This window comes from Charadrius vociferus, unplaced genomic scaffold (assembly GCF_000708025.1).
Source record: "Charadrius vociferus isolate BGI_N301 unplaced genomic scaffold, ASM70802v2 scaffold1401, whole genome shotgun sequence".
NCBI classification, from domain to species: Eukaryota; Metazoa; Chordata; class Aves; order Charadriiformes; family Charadriidae; genus Charadrius; species Charadrius vociferus.
Window position 1 is genome coordinate 206,907 of NW_009646898.1, and position 19,482 is coordinate 226,388.

The window sequence follows — 19,482 nt, forward strand, 5'->3', positions numbered from 1 at the left end:
ACTACATATAAAAGAAGATAGTGCTCATTTTTTACAGTAATTTTCAGCCTTTGCACTGAAAATTAGGTAAATAGAAAGCCTTAAAGTCATTTACGTATACGTTGTTCTGCCAACTTCCCCAGTGTCATATAATCTTTATTGTTTCAGTCCTTTCCCTTTCACCCACCCTATTTGCAATCGGATTTTGAGATTGTATTGATGCAGGAGTACACATGTCTGTGCTCAAACACTTGCAGGCATGTAGGACAAAGTAAATTTGACCCACTTGCTTCAAGTTTTAATTATTTTGTATGAGTCTAAACTAGTATTTATCTGTTGTAATAACAACAGATGAGTGTCGGTTAGAGATAACTAAATACGTCTGGAAAATGAGTGAATTTGATTGATTGGTTGTGTTGTCATTGGGAGTTAGTAGGAAAGAAAAATCTTTTACCTTCAGGGAAACTTATGAAAAACAGCAATATCTGTTTTATGTAATGTAAACTAAATCCTCTATATCGAGAGGATATATAGGGAGAAAGAAATTATAAGTAAATAGTATAGTCTTGGAGGAACTGGACAGAGAAAAGCAGCTTAAACCATGACAGCATCATACAACTTTTGGCACCTGGATTACCAGCTACTCTCTGTGGACTTCTCTGCAGGTGAATCAGAGCAGAAGCCTGATATAGGCACCTTGGTTTGCACTCCTGAGAAGCCCTTTTATTCACATACTGTAGAGGCAGTAGAGGAAGAGCAGCTGGCAAATTTATGTGTCAAAAATTGAGCAGTGTAAGTAGTCCTGGCTGTGGTAGCTCTACACGGGCAATCTAGAGACTGCTGCTATTCGTTCAAATCTGTATGGTCTGGATGTGTTTTTCTGGTGATATCACAGAAGGAACTATGCAATTGTAAGTTTCCTTACTTTCCTAAAACCAGAATTGGTAACCCACTTTTTCCCTCACGTGCTTACCGTAGCTGAGCTGAGGTACTGTTCTCGCCTCTGAACTGGGTCTGATCCCAACTGAATTATCTAAGTAAAATGAAGACCACGTTTTTTGGTTCCTAGGACTCGTTCTATCACAACACAGAACAGGGAAATTACCAGTTCTGATGTCTTTCCTTGAGCCTAAAGCATTCTCTGTACCATGAGCATAAAGTGCAGTCTACTTGTAGTCAAACTATATGGTACTAAAGATCTTAGATTGTTAAATCAGATGCAATTCCAAATGTAATATTATGTTGTTGAAAATAGTAATTTCATTGGTAGTATCTTCAATAATATTCTTAGTAGTACCTTCCATTAATAGCTTTGAAAATCCGTTAATTCTTTAATATCTTCCTGGCTCTAAGGAAATGCACATTTTTTTCGGTTTAACTGTCACCCAAGTTTTCTTCCTCCAAATGAAAACCCTACCTTTTCTTCTATAATATTGCTTAAAAATAATTGGTGTGTTTTGAAAATTTTACTGGTAACTGCTAATGGAGTTTTTAGTCCATGATTTAAGAAGAAAGCAGAAAAACAGGATATGGAGCTATTCTATAGTAGTAAGTATTGGGTTTTACTGAACTATGATGTATCACTGCAGTAGTAGGAAACAACATTTCTTCATTTCTTAACTTCCTGGGATGCCAGGAATATTAAAAGCTATTCAAATCCTTAGTGGATGATCCAGACTTCTAGCAGCAGTTTACTAGTGAGTCAGAAGAAGGTCAGGATGAAGCATACGGTGTCTAAGTTCTTCTGTGATGCTTGCTCACATTCGTTCTGATAATGTAATACAGCATTGTTCTTGGTATATTTTAAAAATGATATGTGGATTTCACTACCTGCTTTGGAAAACACTTACATTGGGCAATTCAAATTTGTTTTAGTTTATTAACATGAGGATTTACTGTGCAGTCTTTAACTATGTTTTCACTTAGCTTTTCCATTTTATATTGTGCTAAGGGAATAATGGTTAATGGAAGAACCATTCAGATGTAATTAATAAAATCTTATTTAGGCAAGTCTGAGTTTTTCAGCTCATCTATTTTCTCAATTAGATAGAAAAAAGTTTATTAATTGGTCCTATATGCTCTCTGTCCTTAGGCTAGTGAGATCACTTGCCAATGTTTAGCAGTAGATGGAAAAGAGTATAAAGTGCAGCCTGTCTTGCAAAGTATCAATAGAATTCAAAGTCCAAGCTGCAACAAAATTTGCTCTTAATTGACAAAATAAGTAGAATCCTGAGAAGTCTAATGGGACAGCACCCAGCAATATCTTGAGTCCAATTACCAGTCAACTCAGAGCTATTTTAGCAAAGCAATAAAGCAGCATGCTCTTGTCTGTAGAGCCCACAAAATATAAATAAGAATAGCCAGCTTCTGCTGGAATTAACAAAGTGGAGGCTGGGTTTGTTTGGTGGGGTTTTTTTTTTTTGGCAAATAAGAGGATTACCCAAACATTGGCTGAATTTCAGCTAATTGTTGGCTTCAGACACTGCTGCTGCCTATTTCTCACTACTGCAGATTATAAAGGTGAGTTAATGAAGGCAAGAGTGGGCCCAGAGGTTGTTCATTAAACAGGCTAGCCAGAATGTGAACGCTTGCAAGTCCAAAAGCCTGATATTCTTTGTCATTTTCATGAGTTTCAAATTGAAACACTTCTTGGATATCAGCCGAGTTCACTGACCTGATATTACAGTGTATTAGATTTTTCAAAGACTTTCTGAATGTAAGTAAGCATTTCTTTGAATGACTCCCCCTGCGTTCCCCCCTCCCCCCAGTCACAACTGTGGTAAAAAAAATAATTGTGAATGGGGACATAATTTTATTTTTCTTCTGTTTTCTGCAGGTAGCCCTGCAGCACTTTGTCAGCTGCATGTAGATGATGAGATCATTGCTATCAACGGCACAAAGGTTTCACGTATGGACTACAGTCAGTGGGAAGAAGCCATCAGGAGAGCACTAGAAACTGGAAACCTGGTCATGGATGTCAGACGATATGGAAAGAATGGTGAGTTGTTTCGTCAGGCAGATACAGTATGCTCTGTAAGGCAAATAAGCTTTGTCTCTGCTGTACGTGACAGCTGAGAGTCCTTATTACCCTTACAGTAGTCATATGTATCTAAGCTAAGTAGTTTGCTAGCATGTCTGTTGCATTTTAACACTACTTGGCTTTTTTTAACTACTCGTGCACTAGAAATGTATTGACAAGCAAGTCTGCAAAGCATTGAACTACTGACCTCTCTCTTGTGCTCTGGCCTGTTTCTGAGAGGATGCACAGGTAAAAAAGTGTGCAACCACCACACAAGGGAATATAACATTTTCTTTCCTGCCATACCACAGAAACAAAGAGGGGCTGGTCTCTAGAGGATAGTAATGTTTAGACCCTCTCTCCCTCAATCAACCAGCTGCCTTTCTTCAGGGAAGGTGAATCTTGGGTTCCTTTCTTCAGGGATTATTGCAGGTGGCATATGAGCTTGTGGATGATGTAGCACGTCTGTGCTATGATTTTGGCCATTGACCCAAATATTGCGATGCTGTAATCTCTCCAGAATGGTCCTTACCCATTCTGGCTAGTGAGGAGTTCCATCCTGGCTGAAGGCCTTGTAGCGTCTCTAGACTTGCCATGGGTTTAATCAGGATACCCTTTCAAAATCCCAAAAGAATTTTTCCAGAGTTGGAAGTGCAACCAATGACTTCCTTCTCAGTATAAGCACAAAACATTCTTTTAGTGAGAAGCTAGGTAGAATAAGTTACCAGCAAGTGGGGAAAAAAATAGTGAGGTAAGGAAGAGACAAGAAAAAAATCACAACTTGTGCAGGGCCTAGCACAAATGAAGAGCAAGAATAGTGGAGAAGAACTCATTGAATAAATTTTACGTAGTGGGAGGGGAGAATGATGGAGTCTGATAGAAGATTATAATTTGTCTTCGCCACATCAGTTTTGCTCATTTAGTTTAGACTGCCGTTTTTTTTGCCCTGTGTGCTTCCTGACAAGCATGGACATGAAAATGACAATCCCTGGATAGTGCGTGAGTCAAATTGTACCTTGTGTGAGTAAGGTGGAAGAATTTTCTCGATCCTTACTAATGCTAATGAATAGTTTCCAATGAATACTAATTGCTGTGTAATGTTGAGCTGCTGTAGTTCATATTAGCAAAACATCTGGTAAAGTTTTACCTGGCTTATGACTAACACTTGCATTTTTGGGGAAGGCGGTCTGCTCATAAAAGCCCTTTTTCCTGTCTTCACAAATTCCACCTGATTTGTGTGTCTCCTTCTTCTGTTATGTGCTTTTTTGTGTTATTTTAATGTGTTTTCATTAACTCTTGTTCTGTTCTTTGACATTACTGTCTACATTAATTTCTTGAACCTCCACATACCAAAAAGATTGGGGCAAAGACCAGCCTTCCCTGCCACAAGTAAGGCATAAAATCCTCAATCTCACCAGTATGGCTACCAACATTATAGGTACATCTGAAAATAAATGGATTGATGCAACTTCTGGAGAACACGTTTCAAGTGTTTCCACCATATCAACAAAAAGAGATTTCTCCAGCAGCCTTCGAAGTTCTGTGAGTATGGTTTTGAAGGGTCAAGGGATTTGGGGGAAGGAAGAAAGTAAAATGTAATGCCTTGATAGGGGGAGGATGGAAAAAAAATTAGAAATCTTACTTTTACTTGTATTGCTTAAGGAACATATCGGATACAGCAAATAGGGAGATGTAGCCATGTACTTACTAAGGTAAATAAGATGTTTTAAAGACTTGCTACTGTCCATTCATGACTGGACACTGCTAAGTGACAAATATTAAAATATTTGCAGCCTATATTTTAACTAAAATGTATAGAGTGTTTATTCTTTAGAAAAGACTTCTACCTCCATGATTAGTGTAAAATGAAATGAAGTGAAAGTTGCAGCCCCAAAAAACTCTCGTATATGTGCTTTTAAATTGTCTGCAAATAACTCTCTGCTTGCCAGGGAGGTGAAATAGGAAGATCTCTCCTTCTGGCATTAACTTGCAAACTAATAGTTTTTATTTCATCCACCAATTCACAGCTGGTTATTGATCCCCTCAAATGCCTGCAGTCATTTTATCATATAATACCCTCAGGAAGTTTTTGATGGTTTTGTATCTTTCTGTGAAAAGTGTTCTGAAGTGTTTCATGATAGACAGTTGCTGTCAGGGGAGACATGTAATTGGATAAACTTCCACAAATGTAATGAACCTAAGCCCTTTATTTTGTATTGTTTTTCAGGATACAGAAGCAAAGTTGATAAATGGAATGCAAGGAGATCTTGGCTCTAGCGAACAAAGAGGTAAACTACCATTGCTTTTCGTCTGTTATTTGTGTGGATTTGGAACAAGCATAGGCACTAAACCTCTAATCATCATCAGCTTTATACAGTGGGTGAAGCGGGACCTTAGTGAACTGAAAGCTAGACAGGTATCACAGAGATCTAGTTGCATCCAAACTGGGTGTAGTTTGCTTCCACGACGTGCTAGGCAGTTGGAGAACTGACAACAAAGCAGTGACAACCCCCCATCTCGGCATTAGTGGTTGTAAATTCACTGTGTGGTAGGGGTGAAAGAGAAAGAGAAGGCACACAATTTATTGTAAACGCCACTGCTTCGTGTGGAGACTGAGTCAGTATGAGTATCAACTTATTTTGCTGCCCAGGAAGAGTGTAAAGAATAATTTTTTTTTTTTTCTCCTATTTCAGTGAGGTTTTGGGGGTAGTGGTTGTTTTACTATTATTATTTTACTTCTGTTCCTGGAGAACGATGTTGATGGTTTTGATAATAATAATAATTACTTATGATGCTACAAACAGTTATAGCCTTACTTGATGACAGTGAGAGATACCAGGTATGTAGACTTCCTAATGGAACAGTAATCCTGAAATGGGAACTTTGTAATTCATTTTATCTTGAGTGAGCATGGCAATTTATAAGAGTTTCCCCAAGAGATCATTTGCCCTCTGGAGATGCCTTTTTGATGACCTTAACTGGTGATTAGGCTTCTCAATCCAATTTGGCATCTCAGTTGAAGTGGCTTAAATTAGACAGGGAGAATCTGAGTCCAAGTGTGACACTTGGACTGTTGTTATAGTTAGACATTGTTAGTGATAAAAATGAAATACTAATCAGTATATGGTGTAACCTACTAAAAACTGTAATTGTTACTATAAAAGATTAGATTTCCTTTGTGTTTCAGGGGCTTTTTATTTTTCTGAAGTGATGTTACTGTAGATTGAAGGTCTGATATGTTTGTTATCAAGTGGTGATAGTCATTAAAAAATAAAAAAAAAAGAAAAAAGACAGCACCTTATTGACTTGTTTGTATTCTTTGTATTTTTCAAATAGCTTCTGAACCTATTTCTTTGAAAAACTTAAAAAGACGGTCACAATTTTTTGAACAAGGTAAACCAAAGGGCTAACGTTTCATGTACTTTCATGAAATTGTTCCTGCTGCGCACTCTTCCTAACAAGTCTGGTGCTGGGTACTATACCTCTTCAGAATTATTTGTTGCAGTTACAAGAAGCAACATAATTAATTTCCCTTCTTTCCCCAGGGTCATCAGGTTATTCTTACAATTCATGGGTCTACCTTTGTGGTAATGGGTCTTTGTGTGTTCTCTTATATCTAGAGCTGTTTAAGTCTCTTCTATGTTGTTCATACTTTTTTTTCACTGGGTAGGAGTAAGAAGGATATCACTCTCTGTTCAGGTTTGCTACTACCTACAAAACAAGAATAACGTTGAATTCAGAGTCTTAGCGCACATATCAAAGAGCTGTTGATAAAATACTTAACTCTGGATTTGAGTTTATCTTGAGTTGCAGCTCTGTGCTTTCATCTAAATTGGTGAAAAAGGCCAGCAGCTGCTGGCTTTCTACAATGTGGTGATGTCACAAGATCCCAAGAAGACCAATATAAATTTTGAATTGAATATGCTAGCTTTTAAAGGCAAAAAATGAGGTACTCAATTTTGGTTTTGTAGGTTTCTTTTTGGTGTTTTGCATGTCACAACTCACATACTTCCACTAATTTGTATGTCTAATGCTGTCTTCAGACTATGTATGCCTTGCTGTTTTGCTGTAGCCTGAAACAGTGAAATTCTGGCCCACTAGAAGTTCAGCGTGAAGGTTTGCTGATGATTTTAGTGGAGCCAGGACTTTGCCTTCAGTGGTGATGGCTTCTGTTTTTTTTCCAGAAGTGATATGTGAAGTGCCACAGCGTAAATCTGTGTTTGTGGTTCTGTTTGCTTTTAAATACTTCTGTTGCATTGTATCTGCAATATGGTAGTACTTTGCTGCTTGTTGGTTTTGGTTTTTCTGGTTTTTTGGGGTTTTTTGTTTGTTTTTTTTTTTTAAAGGCTGGCTATGAAGTTTGGTTTTTATTTGGATAAATTTTATAGCAATATTGAAGTATTCCACTTGTGCTTGAGGGGGAGGAGAAGGGTGCATTTCTAGAGTGTATGCTCAGTACAGCTTTGTTCATTTTAAACTTTTGACACTTTAGCTTTACAGTGGTATGAAAGATTATTCTTTCTAAACCTGTACAGACCAGCATAAGCTTACAGGGGTGATAAGAGGAAAGCAAAGATAGGTGCTGCCTATGCTTCCCTTTAGCATCTCCTGGTGCAATTACAGGAGATCAAGTCTGTTTGTCCTGTTGTCACTGTGGCTGTTGCAATCTGATAATGAAGATGAAATTGTGCATATATATATATGTCCACAACAGTTGGACACCAGTCTATGACGCATTAGATGTCCTTTGTATCCTAAATTTGACCTTTTCTCCACTTCATGTGGTCATACTTCAGAAAGCTGTTGCAACTTGTTGCTTTTATGCATTTTTTTAAAACTGAAATTTGGACAGCTAAGTAACAAGTAACACTAGCAACAAACAACAATAGTGATGATGCTTGGGAAACGATTATACTTAAATTTGTGCTTCTCCACGTTTTCTTGATTTTTTTAAATATATTAGCATAGTACACGTCTCCCTAATAATGATCTTGGCACAAGATAAGACCAAGCGTGGTAGCCTCAAATAGCACAAGGTTTGCGATGAATGGTGACAAGCTCACGAAATTCAGGTGTGCTTTTGGGGCTAGGAAAGGAGGACAGTTGGAAAGGGAGAATACATGCTTTTGTGGTAGACAAGTTGCCTGTGGATGTCTATTCCTCTTAATTCACGTCAAGGGCAGTAGGTGAGTAGCTGCTCTACCCTGGAGCAGCGTTCTGGTTAATGTTCATGCTAAACAGTTGGGTTTCAGAATAATAATAATAGGAGAGGTGTGACAAAGAACCTCTGTATTGCCACAGTGGGAGATGTACTGCTAATTCAAGCAATTGCTGATGGCATTTGTAAGCATGTAAAGCTTTTAAATAATTGTGCACACGAGCTGAAAGCACCTAATGAATTCTGACCTCGAGTAGGTTCAGTAGGGCAAAATGCAAGCATGGCTTACTAAGGAGGCAAGCTGAGTCTGAAGCTCGGACTTTCCACATTTGCACAAGTCTTGCAGTAGTGAATGTGTATGGTTCTAATAATTGCTGGTTTTTGTTTTCCAAATCTCACAGGAGGCCCAGAGCCTGCGATGCCTGATGTAAGTACTATTTACAAACTATTAATTAGTTGTATCATCCTGGTCTTTTCAAGAAGTCCACTGCTTTCTATTGCTTTTTGTACTGCTTTAAAACTGTGATCAAATCCAAGAGTACTGACTAACATTTTCAAACGTGTAGTGGAATGGTTGCTTTCTATCCCTTTAAAGAAAAGGCCGATTTAGGTCCTTGTCACTATCAAGCTGTAGTGTTTGTAACAGCTTTTTATTTCTCATTAAAAAAAAAAAAAGTGTTTTAAAATGTAGATTGTCGATTTCATGGAAAGAAGATAATATTATTTCATTTCTGTGCTATATTAGCTCCCAGTCCCATCCATTAGCGCTCCTAGTCGTCGGGTTTGGGATCAAGAGGAAGAACGGAAACGACAGGAAAAATGGCAAAAGGAGCAGGACCGTTTATTGCAGGTATAATTAATCTTCATAATCATAGGCTGGGAATCCCTTGGGTGCAGCAACTGTTAGGGAAGAAGAGTAACACGTGACTTCTGCAACCCTTCTTACTGATGGCTTAAGAGGACTTTAGATACATTTGCTGGGCTGCACAGTTACACATAACAGCAATTATTCAGCAAAAAGAGGACAATGCATTAGTGAGCTTCATGAAATCAAACCCAGACTGAGTATTCACTACAGCCAGAAGTGCTGAGAAGTGCTCAGTCGTCACAAGGCCAGTATGCTCTTCCTGGGAACAGAATTTAAAGGATAAACAAAACCTAAGGGACAGTAGTCTTCACTTTTGAATGAATTTTATTTTTTCCCCTTAAGAAAATTGTCTCTAGAGTGAGTTTTGCCATCGATTATCCATACTGCCTTATATTCAGAGATGAAGAGAAGGCAGCCAGTGCCATGGTGAGATGCCTGCTAGCATCCTGTTGTCTAGCTATCAGCTAATCAGTTGGAATCAACCTGGTTCCCAGGACCTCTGTGAGTCAGGAAGCTCAACCTACTAATGCAAAACCAGCTTGATAACCAGTTGCTAGAGACAGAGGGAAGTCTTGCAGAAGGAAGGGACGATGTTTGTCATCTTGGGATAGCACAAAACCCAAGCACACATCTCTGCAAAGACCTCAGCATAAGCCCATTCAACCACATTCAACAAGACACATCTCTGCAAATCAAATTAAACGTAGTTATCTAAAGTCTGTTGGCTAGGAGAGGTGTCAGTAAGCATAATTTACTCTGCACAAACCCTCTTAATAAGTTTGGTGCATTCAGCAAAAAACTGTTATGTCAAAGTACAGCGTAGCAACTCTGTTGCTTTTTGGATGTTTTATCTTTTTAGCTTACAAACTCTGCAAGGCAAGAGCTGTGCCTTCCTAAACATATTTGTGGGCTCTGTCATGGTTTGGGTTCTCCATTTGATGCCTGAAGAGACGGCTTTAAAGAATGTAAACCTTGGCTCCCCTTTCTTGAGAGCAATCTCAGCCCCTCTGCCATCATTTTGCTTTTCTTTGCTTCTCCTTTTTAGTCCTGAAGTAGTAAATTTTGCCAGAGTAATAATGTTCTTTCTCTTCCCCATGATACCAGTAATGAATTTTCAAACAACAGAGAAAGGAAGCGAAGTCTTTCTTTGCTTATTTCCAACATCTTAAAAAGAATACTTTTGACATCGTTAAATGTTATGCTTTTCCCAAAACCTAAGTGGTGACTCACGAAACCACCAAAACTTTTATTGAGTACCTTTAGCAATGCCTTAAGACATTACATTGATTTCATACCAAATCCTGTCATAGGACAAATTTGGAGGTCCAGAAATTGTTTTTTTTGTTTAGATAAGCTTCCAAAAGACCAAGAGTTCTTGCTTAAACCGAATTACTGCTTCATATTTCGCTTAGTGATCACTTTCTATTTACCGTATTAATGTGCCCAATGCAATCAAATATAATCACTCCATCTTTCAAGAAATACCTTAGATAGCTGATTTTTGTTCAAATGGGAACTGAACTGTAAGATGGGGAATATAACAAACATGAGGTCAGTTGTTATAAGACTCAGTGTGTAATAAGCCTGGATTCTCTAAAATCGATTGCAGAACTCCTTTGGATTGATTTGAGCCAGGATTTCATTCACTTGTGGCAGACCTTAATGTCCTAGTGTAGCTCAAGCATGTTTTCACCATGCTGGTCTGTTTAAAAAATACATTAAATACCAGTAGTACATTTTAAAGCAAATAAAAAATACCGTGTTTCTTATTTGCACGTTTAACTTCGATCTAACCTAACAGGAGAAATACAAACGGGAACAAGAAAAACTGAGGGAAGAATGGCTACGAGCTAAGCAAGAAGCAGAAAAAGAGAGCTCCAAGTATTTTGATGAGGTAGGCTATGAATATGGCTTCACCTCTGACTGTTTAGTTCCATGATGACTTTTTTCCCTAAAAGTAGATGCATGCAAGCAGGCAAATAATTTATTTTGCTATGTCATTTATCTTCTCATTTGGGAAAATAAATTGTCGTCTATGACTTGGTAGAAAGAGGTTGCAAAAATGGCAAGGAAAGAGTAAATGGGATGTTTTGAGACCTGTTCAGTTTGACTTTGTTCCTTATGGATTGGTTGGGTGACTGACACCAAAAATACGTTGGCAAAACTTACAGCATGTATTAATTATTGTGACCGGAATGAAATGGTCGCCTTTGCTGTATATTTACCTCCTGATGCTACTTGTTAGAATTCCGCTTCAATACTTCATCATGAGGCATGTTCGTAAGTGCCTGGCTTGTTACTGGCAACCAGTTCATCCAAGCTCTGGTAAACTTACATATCAAATCAGCTTGAGATTTGCTATCATATGTTTCAAAATATCAAATGCATGTAGTTTCTGTAGATGCTGACTTTTGTGGCTGTTGCTTATGGGAAGATGAACAGGTTTTTTTCCTGGGTGTGGGAGGTGTCTGAGATATCTCTTGTCTATTGCTATGCGAGTGCTGCTTCAGGCATTCTAGCTAGATCAGTTGTGTTTATACAGTCAGGAATAAGTAGACTGTAATTTAAGGCTTAGGACTTCAATAAGAAAGCTGTTTGAGCTGTTAGAGGCCTTTGCTATACAAGAATGTAAACCATTTCATATTTCTCATCATTAGAAGTTTAGATGGACCAGTCCTTAGTAGGCAAACAGTATTTGTTCTCTGCCATTAAAATGTGTTTGACCACTGAAAGGCCTTTTTTCACATCTGAGAGAAGAGTCATAGGGTGGTAGGTCTGAGGCTTGACTTTCAAATGGTATGAGAATGGAGGAGAGATGGGGGTTTCCTCCAAATGATGATTCAGGTGAAATTTATTGGTCTGACGTACATGTGCAGCATATATCTTAGTGTATACGCTCTTAGGTAGGTGTCAGGTTTCGAAGTCAAAACAGTAGGGAGAAATGCTGGGTATCATGAAAGAGTTTGTTTTCCTGGGATATCTAAGTGGGGATGGGATGGCTTGAAATGTAAGTGATACTTCAGAAAGTAAGATGTTTCACATAGTTGTGGCTGTGCTGCCTGTGGCGCTTGCTAAGGCTGCCGTGTGGAATGAAGCTCTTGCATTAGGAGAATGTGCTAGCAGGCACTCAAAAAATGAAACCAATGTACACCCTGGGTCTTGCATTGAAAGTGTTTGGGATGCTTTTTTACGCAGTCTTCCCTCAAAGAATAAAGGAACTTTTCTGAGTGAGCAACCTGTTTAAAAAACAGCTCCCTTGCATAAAAACATTATTTTTCTTTTTTTCCCTCCCCTTTGCTACAGGAGCAGACTGTTCTAACCTTAAACATAACGTCTGTCCCTGCACGGACTCCATCTGCGTCCAGCTGGAGGGCAAGCCCTGAAGCAGATACTCCTGAGGAGCCAGAAGGAGATGGAGGAAGCGAGTTGGCGGCACGCTTGCTGGATGAGGAGGAAGAAAGGAGGAGGCTTCAGGAGGAACGCAGGATCCAGGAAGAAGCAGCCCTGCGTTTTGAGCAAGAAAGGGAACTCCAGGAGCTGGAGCTTGAGAGACAACGTAAAGAGAGGGAGCAGCAATATGCTGAGGAGCAGAGGCAGCAGGCAGAGATGGAGGAGCAGAGGCGGCAGGCTGAAAGGCAGAGGGAGGTGTCAGTGGAGCCTCCTCAGTACCAAAGGTGTGTGCTTGTGATGGGATGTGCTCTCTCTTCCTTCTGCGTTACCAATTCAAATACATTTCTAAAGGGACTGCGTATGTCCTGAATATGTAAGTGTATTCACGTAAGACTCGTACTGTAGATTAATCAGTCAGTGCAAGATACCACAGGATAGACTCTTTCTAAAGGTAGAAGAATCAGGCACAAGACAGTCTTTCCCCATGAATCAAGTACTCTATTAACCCACTTCAGCTCGTTTTTTAAATAGGAAGTGTAAATACATCAATTGCAGCCAAATCAAAGATGACCTGAAGCACTTAGCGTGAAGATCTTGTAAGAACCCTGCATAAGCTTGTAAATTGAGAGGCAGTGGTTCAACATACAGTGCTTTCAGAAGAAATACCAAGTTCACTCTCTTCCAACAAATGTGTGACAGGTTTTCCAGACTCCTCTCATTTTAGTTCAAAAATGCAACGATAAAGTTCAATGGCACTACTGGGTTAATTTTTCGATGAGGGGTATCATGGTATATGAGTGAACAGATACTGGTTTGGACATCATAGCCTGTTAGAAGTACCCCCGCTGTGGATATATTTGTTCTAGAGCACGAGAACGTTTCTTCCGTTCCCTTCTTCAGAAGCTTGTTTATTAAAAAAAAAAGATTAGAGCAAAAAACCAAACAATCCACCCCCCCAGCTATTAGTTTACAAGTGCATGTTCTTGCCCAGAATTTTTTGGACTACTGTTACAGGCATCATGGGAGATTAATCTGTCTGAAACAGATTAAAACAGTAACTTTTCCTTATTTCATGTGCATTTGGCTTACTGCCTTGCGTATGACTAGCTTTGCTGTTTCTCTTGAGGATTTTTCCCCTTTCCTTGTATAAGTAATGAGAGATGACTGAAGATAACACATGGTATCAGGTTAAGTCCTAGGAGAAGAAAATATGATTGTAAAGTTGCATATATTTGCAGGGGAGACAGTGAGACCCGGAGTTACTTAAGCTCATTGTAAATGACTGCTGCTTGAGATCCCTGCTGAGCAAAGCAGAGGCACAGTTCTTACAATGGCTAAACAGGTTCTTCTTGGCAGCTGAGCCAGGTTATCTCTACAGTTTTAGCTTGCTCCAATTGCAAGATAATAGGACTTTGTGCGGCAACTGCTGCAATATCTGCATATCTAAATCCTTGATATATGCTTTAGTCTCAGGGGATTTCATCGCTTCTGAGGTTGCTGCCAAAGGATGTGTTTTGCTAGACAAGGATGGCTTTGCTTAACAGTAAAGGAACAACTTCAGTGAAACCGGGATTTAAAATATCTGGTGTTAAATGTTTGCTTTATGATGACATCCAAAGATACAGCTTGAAATCTAAAATGTTATATGAACCTCTGCGAAGGCTTGATGCTTGCTACAAAGAGCACTGAGGTTGGGGGCAGGCAGCTGGAAGAGCTTTATCTGTGGAAGTTAGTGAGTGCTTCTCTATGGGTTACCAACTGCATCTACGTAATTTGCTACAATATACACGTAACTTTTAGAGTACTTCTGTGTTTGGACAAAGCTTACCTTCTGGCTTTGAAACAGATGAGATAACCACTGTCATACACTGATACTTGTGATTTTTGCAGCACCCTAAAAGGTCTTTGGGGTTTTTTTTCTCACGTATTTTCACATTTCTAACTAACGTATTTGAACTGTCTCGTTTTTCTGATGTATACTTACTGTTTGCTTAATTTCTAGAAAATGGTTTTTGCGTTTAAAATGTATTTTATCTGTGTTTTGCTTCTAGACATTATGAGCGCTATGAAGTATCTAAAACAATAGAGGATCGAGCTGGCCATCCTCTCATTGACAGGTAAGAAGAAATTGAATCAATAGGTAGGTTGAAACATCTTCATCAATAAGTATTAACCATTTTGGCGCCCTCAGGCTTAGATTCCTTGTCACTTACAAAAATGTAATTTCAGGCAGTTTTTATAACAACCTTTCTTTCTCTGCCTTCTTTTGTTAATTGTGTTTCTGACTAAAATTAAGCCTCATTAGAACTTTAACTCTTGGGGATTTTTTTCCTTTTGTTCCCTTAAGGATCTATTTTGAATATTTTTAGTAGGAAATATTTATGTCTATGTGTGTCTTTTTCTGTATATGAACATCATGTATCTTTCCTTTTTTTTCATAGGCATTATGAGCGTTACGAAGTTTCTAAAACCATTGAGGAGCAACCTGGCCAGTCATTTGCTGACAGGTATGCATGATACTGAATCTCAGCGTAGATTGTAACATCACCACTTCTGTGTCAGAAGGCTTTGAAACTTTAAATAAATTTTAGCCATGGCAGCTAAGTGTGTACTTTATATTGCTGCTGTGTTTTGCAGTTTTTATGGCATGTTTTCATATTGAGAAAACAAGCAGCCAAACTTTTGGCAAATTGTACGCTGTGCTGTAAACAACAGTTAGTCAGTCAGTAGGATTTTACTGGGAGAAGCAGAACTGTAAGGAAGTAAATATGTGGGTGGTACTAGACTTATCTGGCTGGAAAACAATTTCAGATAGTATTGTGATTGTGTCGTAATGTCCTATACAAATGAAGGTGCAGTCATCCCAGTCAGGATTGTGCAACTTAAGAGAGAGTAAACAGGGAGGGAAGTGAGAGGCAGCAGCAGTGTATTTGTCAGGAAGATAGTAGATGTGCCACTTGTCAAGTTACCTTGGCTATTTTCTATTTTGTTTTGCCTGGTGGTTTGTTTGGGAGTTTTATTGTTGTTTGTTTGGTTTTGGTTTATTTTTATTTCAATAGAATATATTACCCATTGCAGATTTGGACTCTTTGAATAGATAGCTTTTTCTTCTCCCTTTTAATAACTGGGCTATGATTAAAAAATGTTGAAGTAATGTAAATCCAGAACATTTTTGTATCAAGTCTTTGTCTTAGATGGTATCATATCCTACAGTAGCTCTGAAGGATCACCCCTGCTGCATATTTAATCAGTTCTTATAGTTAACATGAGCATACCATTTTTATATTAAAAGGAACCCCCAAACTTACAGGGTACAATTAATGGATCTGTTGCTAATGGAAGATCTAAATCTAACTTCAGAAGGTGCCTGCACTAAATAGTTACATCTCGGATATATGTGTGAGGAGGACACTCGGGTGCTAAAAGCATCCCAGGCAAGGCTGACCTGCTCTTTGGAACTCTTGTTTATCAAAAGCAACTGTGAAATTGTTGCATCTTATCAAAAAGATAATAAAATAGGTCTGCACCATAGGACAGACAATCAGAACTCAGGGGAGCAAGAAATGTGATGCAGTTTATGCATCATTTATTTGCAGACAAAGGACGAGACTCCCTCAAAATGCTGTTTTGCAGCTAGTGCTGCACATCTGAACACATAATTGTAGCAGCTTTAAGTTACGACCCAGCAAAGGATTTCTGTTCTTTTCCAAAGTATTTTAAACTAAGATAACTGGCTGTATTACTTGAGACTAATATGGCACAGAAGTCTTGCTGAAGCTCTTGCTCAGTGCTGTCAGAAAACCAGCTTTTTGCCATTTGTCTTCCTGTATATTGAATGACATTTCTTGGCTAAAACTCATTAAAAAATTATGCTGCTGGGTATAATCAGTGAATAATAAATATCTGGAGAACAATCTGCATTTTGAGGAGGTGTTTTGCTAGTAACAGTGCTGAAGTATGATTTAAGTTTCTCATGAATTTAAGTAATTTATAAACCTGCTTTGAAAGTTATCACTTCTTTGGCTGTCTTACTGTAGTCTTCACAAAGCTTCCACAGGGCAGGGCTCAGTTCCTTACACCTGAAGCACTGGGAACTTTCAATACAGTTTTAATGTTTCATCAGTGATTAGCTATTGACTTCTAAATGCTGACATCTTTTTCCCCCCCCTCAATAGTCTGTTGAGCTTTGTTTGGGTGTTTTTGCATCTTGTTTTAAGTACAGCATAAGTTCTTGATGGGAGGGATGGTGAAAAAAGGGGCTGTGTATCTGTAGTCTGTAATGATAAGATCTTTGTCTATGATGAGTTCTCCTGGTTGAGATAGAGAAATGAATGTTTTCTATCTCCTTAGGAATAAGTCCAAGTCGACTTCAGAACTGAATGAATTCAACACAATCAGAAATGGTAAGTACTGTTTAGTTTCCATTATTTTTAAAACGTTTTTGTTTTTTTTTTTTTTGAAAAAAAAAAAGGTGTGTCAGACATAGTCATCCTAAGAAAAATAATTGTCAAAGTGCTTTTTGGTAGTTGCATTGTAATTCAAATTCATACCATGCCACAATTTAATGAAGTTTTAACAGCAAGAGGAAATTCGTACAGTAACATATAAGCCTAGGGCAAACATGATTAACTGCTCTCAACGTGCCATAGCAGTGATCACAAATGGAACTCCGATGCTTAAATTTTAGATGACTAATATTTATATGAGATTAAACCAATCATGTAGGTATATCATCGAAGACGTATATGCTCTTGTTGTGTTGACTCTGTCAGTAAAAAATGCTGCACGTACCAAGATGCTAATGTATTTAATACAACTGTTTGTTCCTTTTAACTTCAGCTAGTGTAGGAATAACACAGCTAGAAGTCAGCTCTCGATACTGTCACAGTGGCTTGTCTTTTGGCCGCTGCTTTGTTGCTGCCTTTCTTGGGTTGTCCTTCAGTTACATTACTGCATTTCTAGAGAAATGTGTGTCAAACAAACAAACCAACCAGTTTTATAAATATGTTACAGTGGAAAATGCCAGAAAGCTATGCCTGTGTCTAAAACATGGTTAAAAAAAGTAATCAGAAGTAATCATAGAAAGTAAATTGTGTATTAGAGAAGATATTGCAGATTGACAGCGCTGCTTTCACACATTAAAGCTTGGTCATTGAACCTGATTAAGTAAACATCCACAATATTTTATAATGGTAATCTATAGCAATAAAACCAAGAGCAAATCTGTAGTCAGAGCAGCATTTAAAGGGATTGAAATTTCAATTGAATGATTTATCGCTGAGTAATTTTCTTAATTAGTCTTACTGTAAAAAATAGTTACTGGATCTAGGAAGTAAAGGATAATTGTTGCTTTCTAACATGTCAAGACATATCAGAGAAAGATGGCTTGTTCGTTTCCCCTTCCAAAATGTCAAAGGCCAGAAGATTACACACTCTCCCCCCCCCAATATTCATACAAAGTGATGTGTTTAGTGCCTTGAATACAGTAACAATTCTTGAAAACAGGGACGACTTATAGAAGAGAATATGAACTCCTAAAGGGAAAGAAGGTATCCCACTATTCAATTATATATCCATATGTGCTTTAGTTTGCATTGGAGGAAGAGTCCAAATTGTGGCACTAAAAGAGATCACACCCTTTTAAAAATACGTGTGTGTGTGTATGTGTACACACAAATATATACGCATATAAACTTGGGAAGTGAGGGAAAGCACCTACTTGTATTTAAATTAAACATCATGTAAAAGGCCACATTAACAGAAACATTAATTAAAAAACCCCTGTAATAATAATGATGTATTGCCCAGTTTGATACTGGTCACCCCACTGCAAAAAGGAACTGGAGAAACTTGTGAATGTAGTGGTGAATGACTGCTTTTGGAGTTATAGCCAGAATACCGGATGTGTGATAGCTGCTTTTGAGCCTTACTGTGTCTAGCTGAATTTTGCCCATGTTTTCCCGACAGGTACTCAGAGCAAGTATTCAGAGAGGTCCTGGAACGTGGGTGAGTCGCAGAAGAAGTCTCAGAAGGAGCACAACCTGTCTGCGGCAGAGTTGGAGAGACAGCAAATCCTTCAGGAAATGAGGAAGAAAACATCTCTACACACAGACAGCAGTTGGATTAGGCAGCGCAGTTCCAGTATACATAAGGAGCCTATTAGTCTGTACAGCAATAGTATGAGGAGGTAGGAATCGCGTTAAAAATTAACTTTGTCTCTCATCAAATATTTTTGTTTGGTTATTCTAAACTTCAGCTTGTATTACAGAGCACAGAAACAAATCGGGTCTGTGAAATGTTCTAAGGTAAACTGAATAGCAGCATAGATAGAAGAAAGTAGCAGTATTACAGCTGGGATTAAATGCTTTTTGCAAGTAGAGGATGTGTCACCTGTAAATAACTGAACTGCTTATTTCTTGGTCGGTATACCAGCAATGGAAATCAATACGTGTGCCTTGCCGTTGGCAGATGTGCTTAAGAATTTCAGCATGACAATTTGTGGAAATTGATTATTATGGCTAAGGACTATACCTTTTTTTTTTTTTTTTTTTCCTACATAGGAATATGTCAGAAAGTCTGGAGTTTGTTTCTTGCTTTAAGTAATGTATGAATGTTGGATTTATCACTTAGGAAACAGCCTAGTTATCAGTCAGGAGAGTGTTTGGCTATTGGGCCAACACCTTGTACCTAGACGATGCTATCCGGTCTGGGTGGATTGCTATTTCGATCTGGTATCCCTTGGAGAAAACAAAAACAAACCTGGTATCTAAGGTCCGTTGCTGTACAGCAGCTTTTGATACGGTTCACCCTGATAAGGCTGGAGCGAAGAGTGTTTTGCCTTTATTCTGTAGTGGTTAAGTGCTGCCTCTCTTTTGCCTTGCCTGCTTTTTTTCCCATGAGACAAGGGCTGGACATAAAGGATAGTTTGCAGCTTAAACATTTTAAATCAGTATGTGAAGAATATTGCATAGGGTGATCAGACAAACATATTAATGCTAGAAAATCTTTAAAATGCTAGGATAATAGTTTCCTCTTTCTTAAAAAAAAAAAAAGAATATAGTAGCTCTT

General features: G+C 38.4%; 1 protein-coding gene across 1 annotated transcript in view; it reads left to right on the plus strand.

Moving 5' to 3' along the window:
- LMO7 (LIM domain 7) overlaps window positions 1-19,482 on the plus strand; it is a 97,046-nt gene that overhangs the window by 73,282 nt on the left and 4,282 nt on the right. The window contains exons 19-30 of the mRNA XM_009894448.1: window positions 2,816-2,977; window positions 4,356-4,540; window positions 5,226-5,286; window positions 6,335-6,391; window positions 8,558-8,583; window positions 8,902-9,006; window positions 10,826-10,918; window positions 12,328-12,698; window positions 14,466-14,531; window positions 14,856-14,921; window positions 16,765-16,817; window positions 18,382-18,601. Of these exons, the coding sequence (XP_009892750.1) occupies window positions 2,816-2,977; window positions 4,356-4,540; window positions 5,226-5,286; window positions 6,335-6,391; window positions 8,558-8,583; window positions 8,902-9,006; window positions 10,826-10,918; window positions 12,328-12,698; window positions 14,466-14,531; window positions 14,856-14,921; window positions 16,765-16,817; window positions 18,382-18,601 (1,465 nt within the window). The remainder of the gene's footprint in view (window positions 1-2,815; window positions 2,978-4,355; window positions 4,541-5,225; window positions 5,287-6,334; window positions 6,392-8,557; window positions 8,584-8,901; window positions 9,007-10,825; window positions 10,919-12,327; window positions 12,699-14,465; window positions 14,532-14,855; window positions 14,922-16,764; window positions 16,818-18,381; window positions 18,602-19,482) is intronic.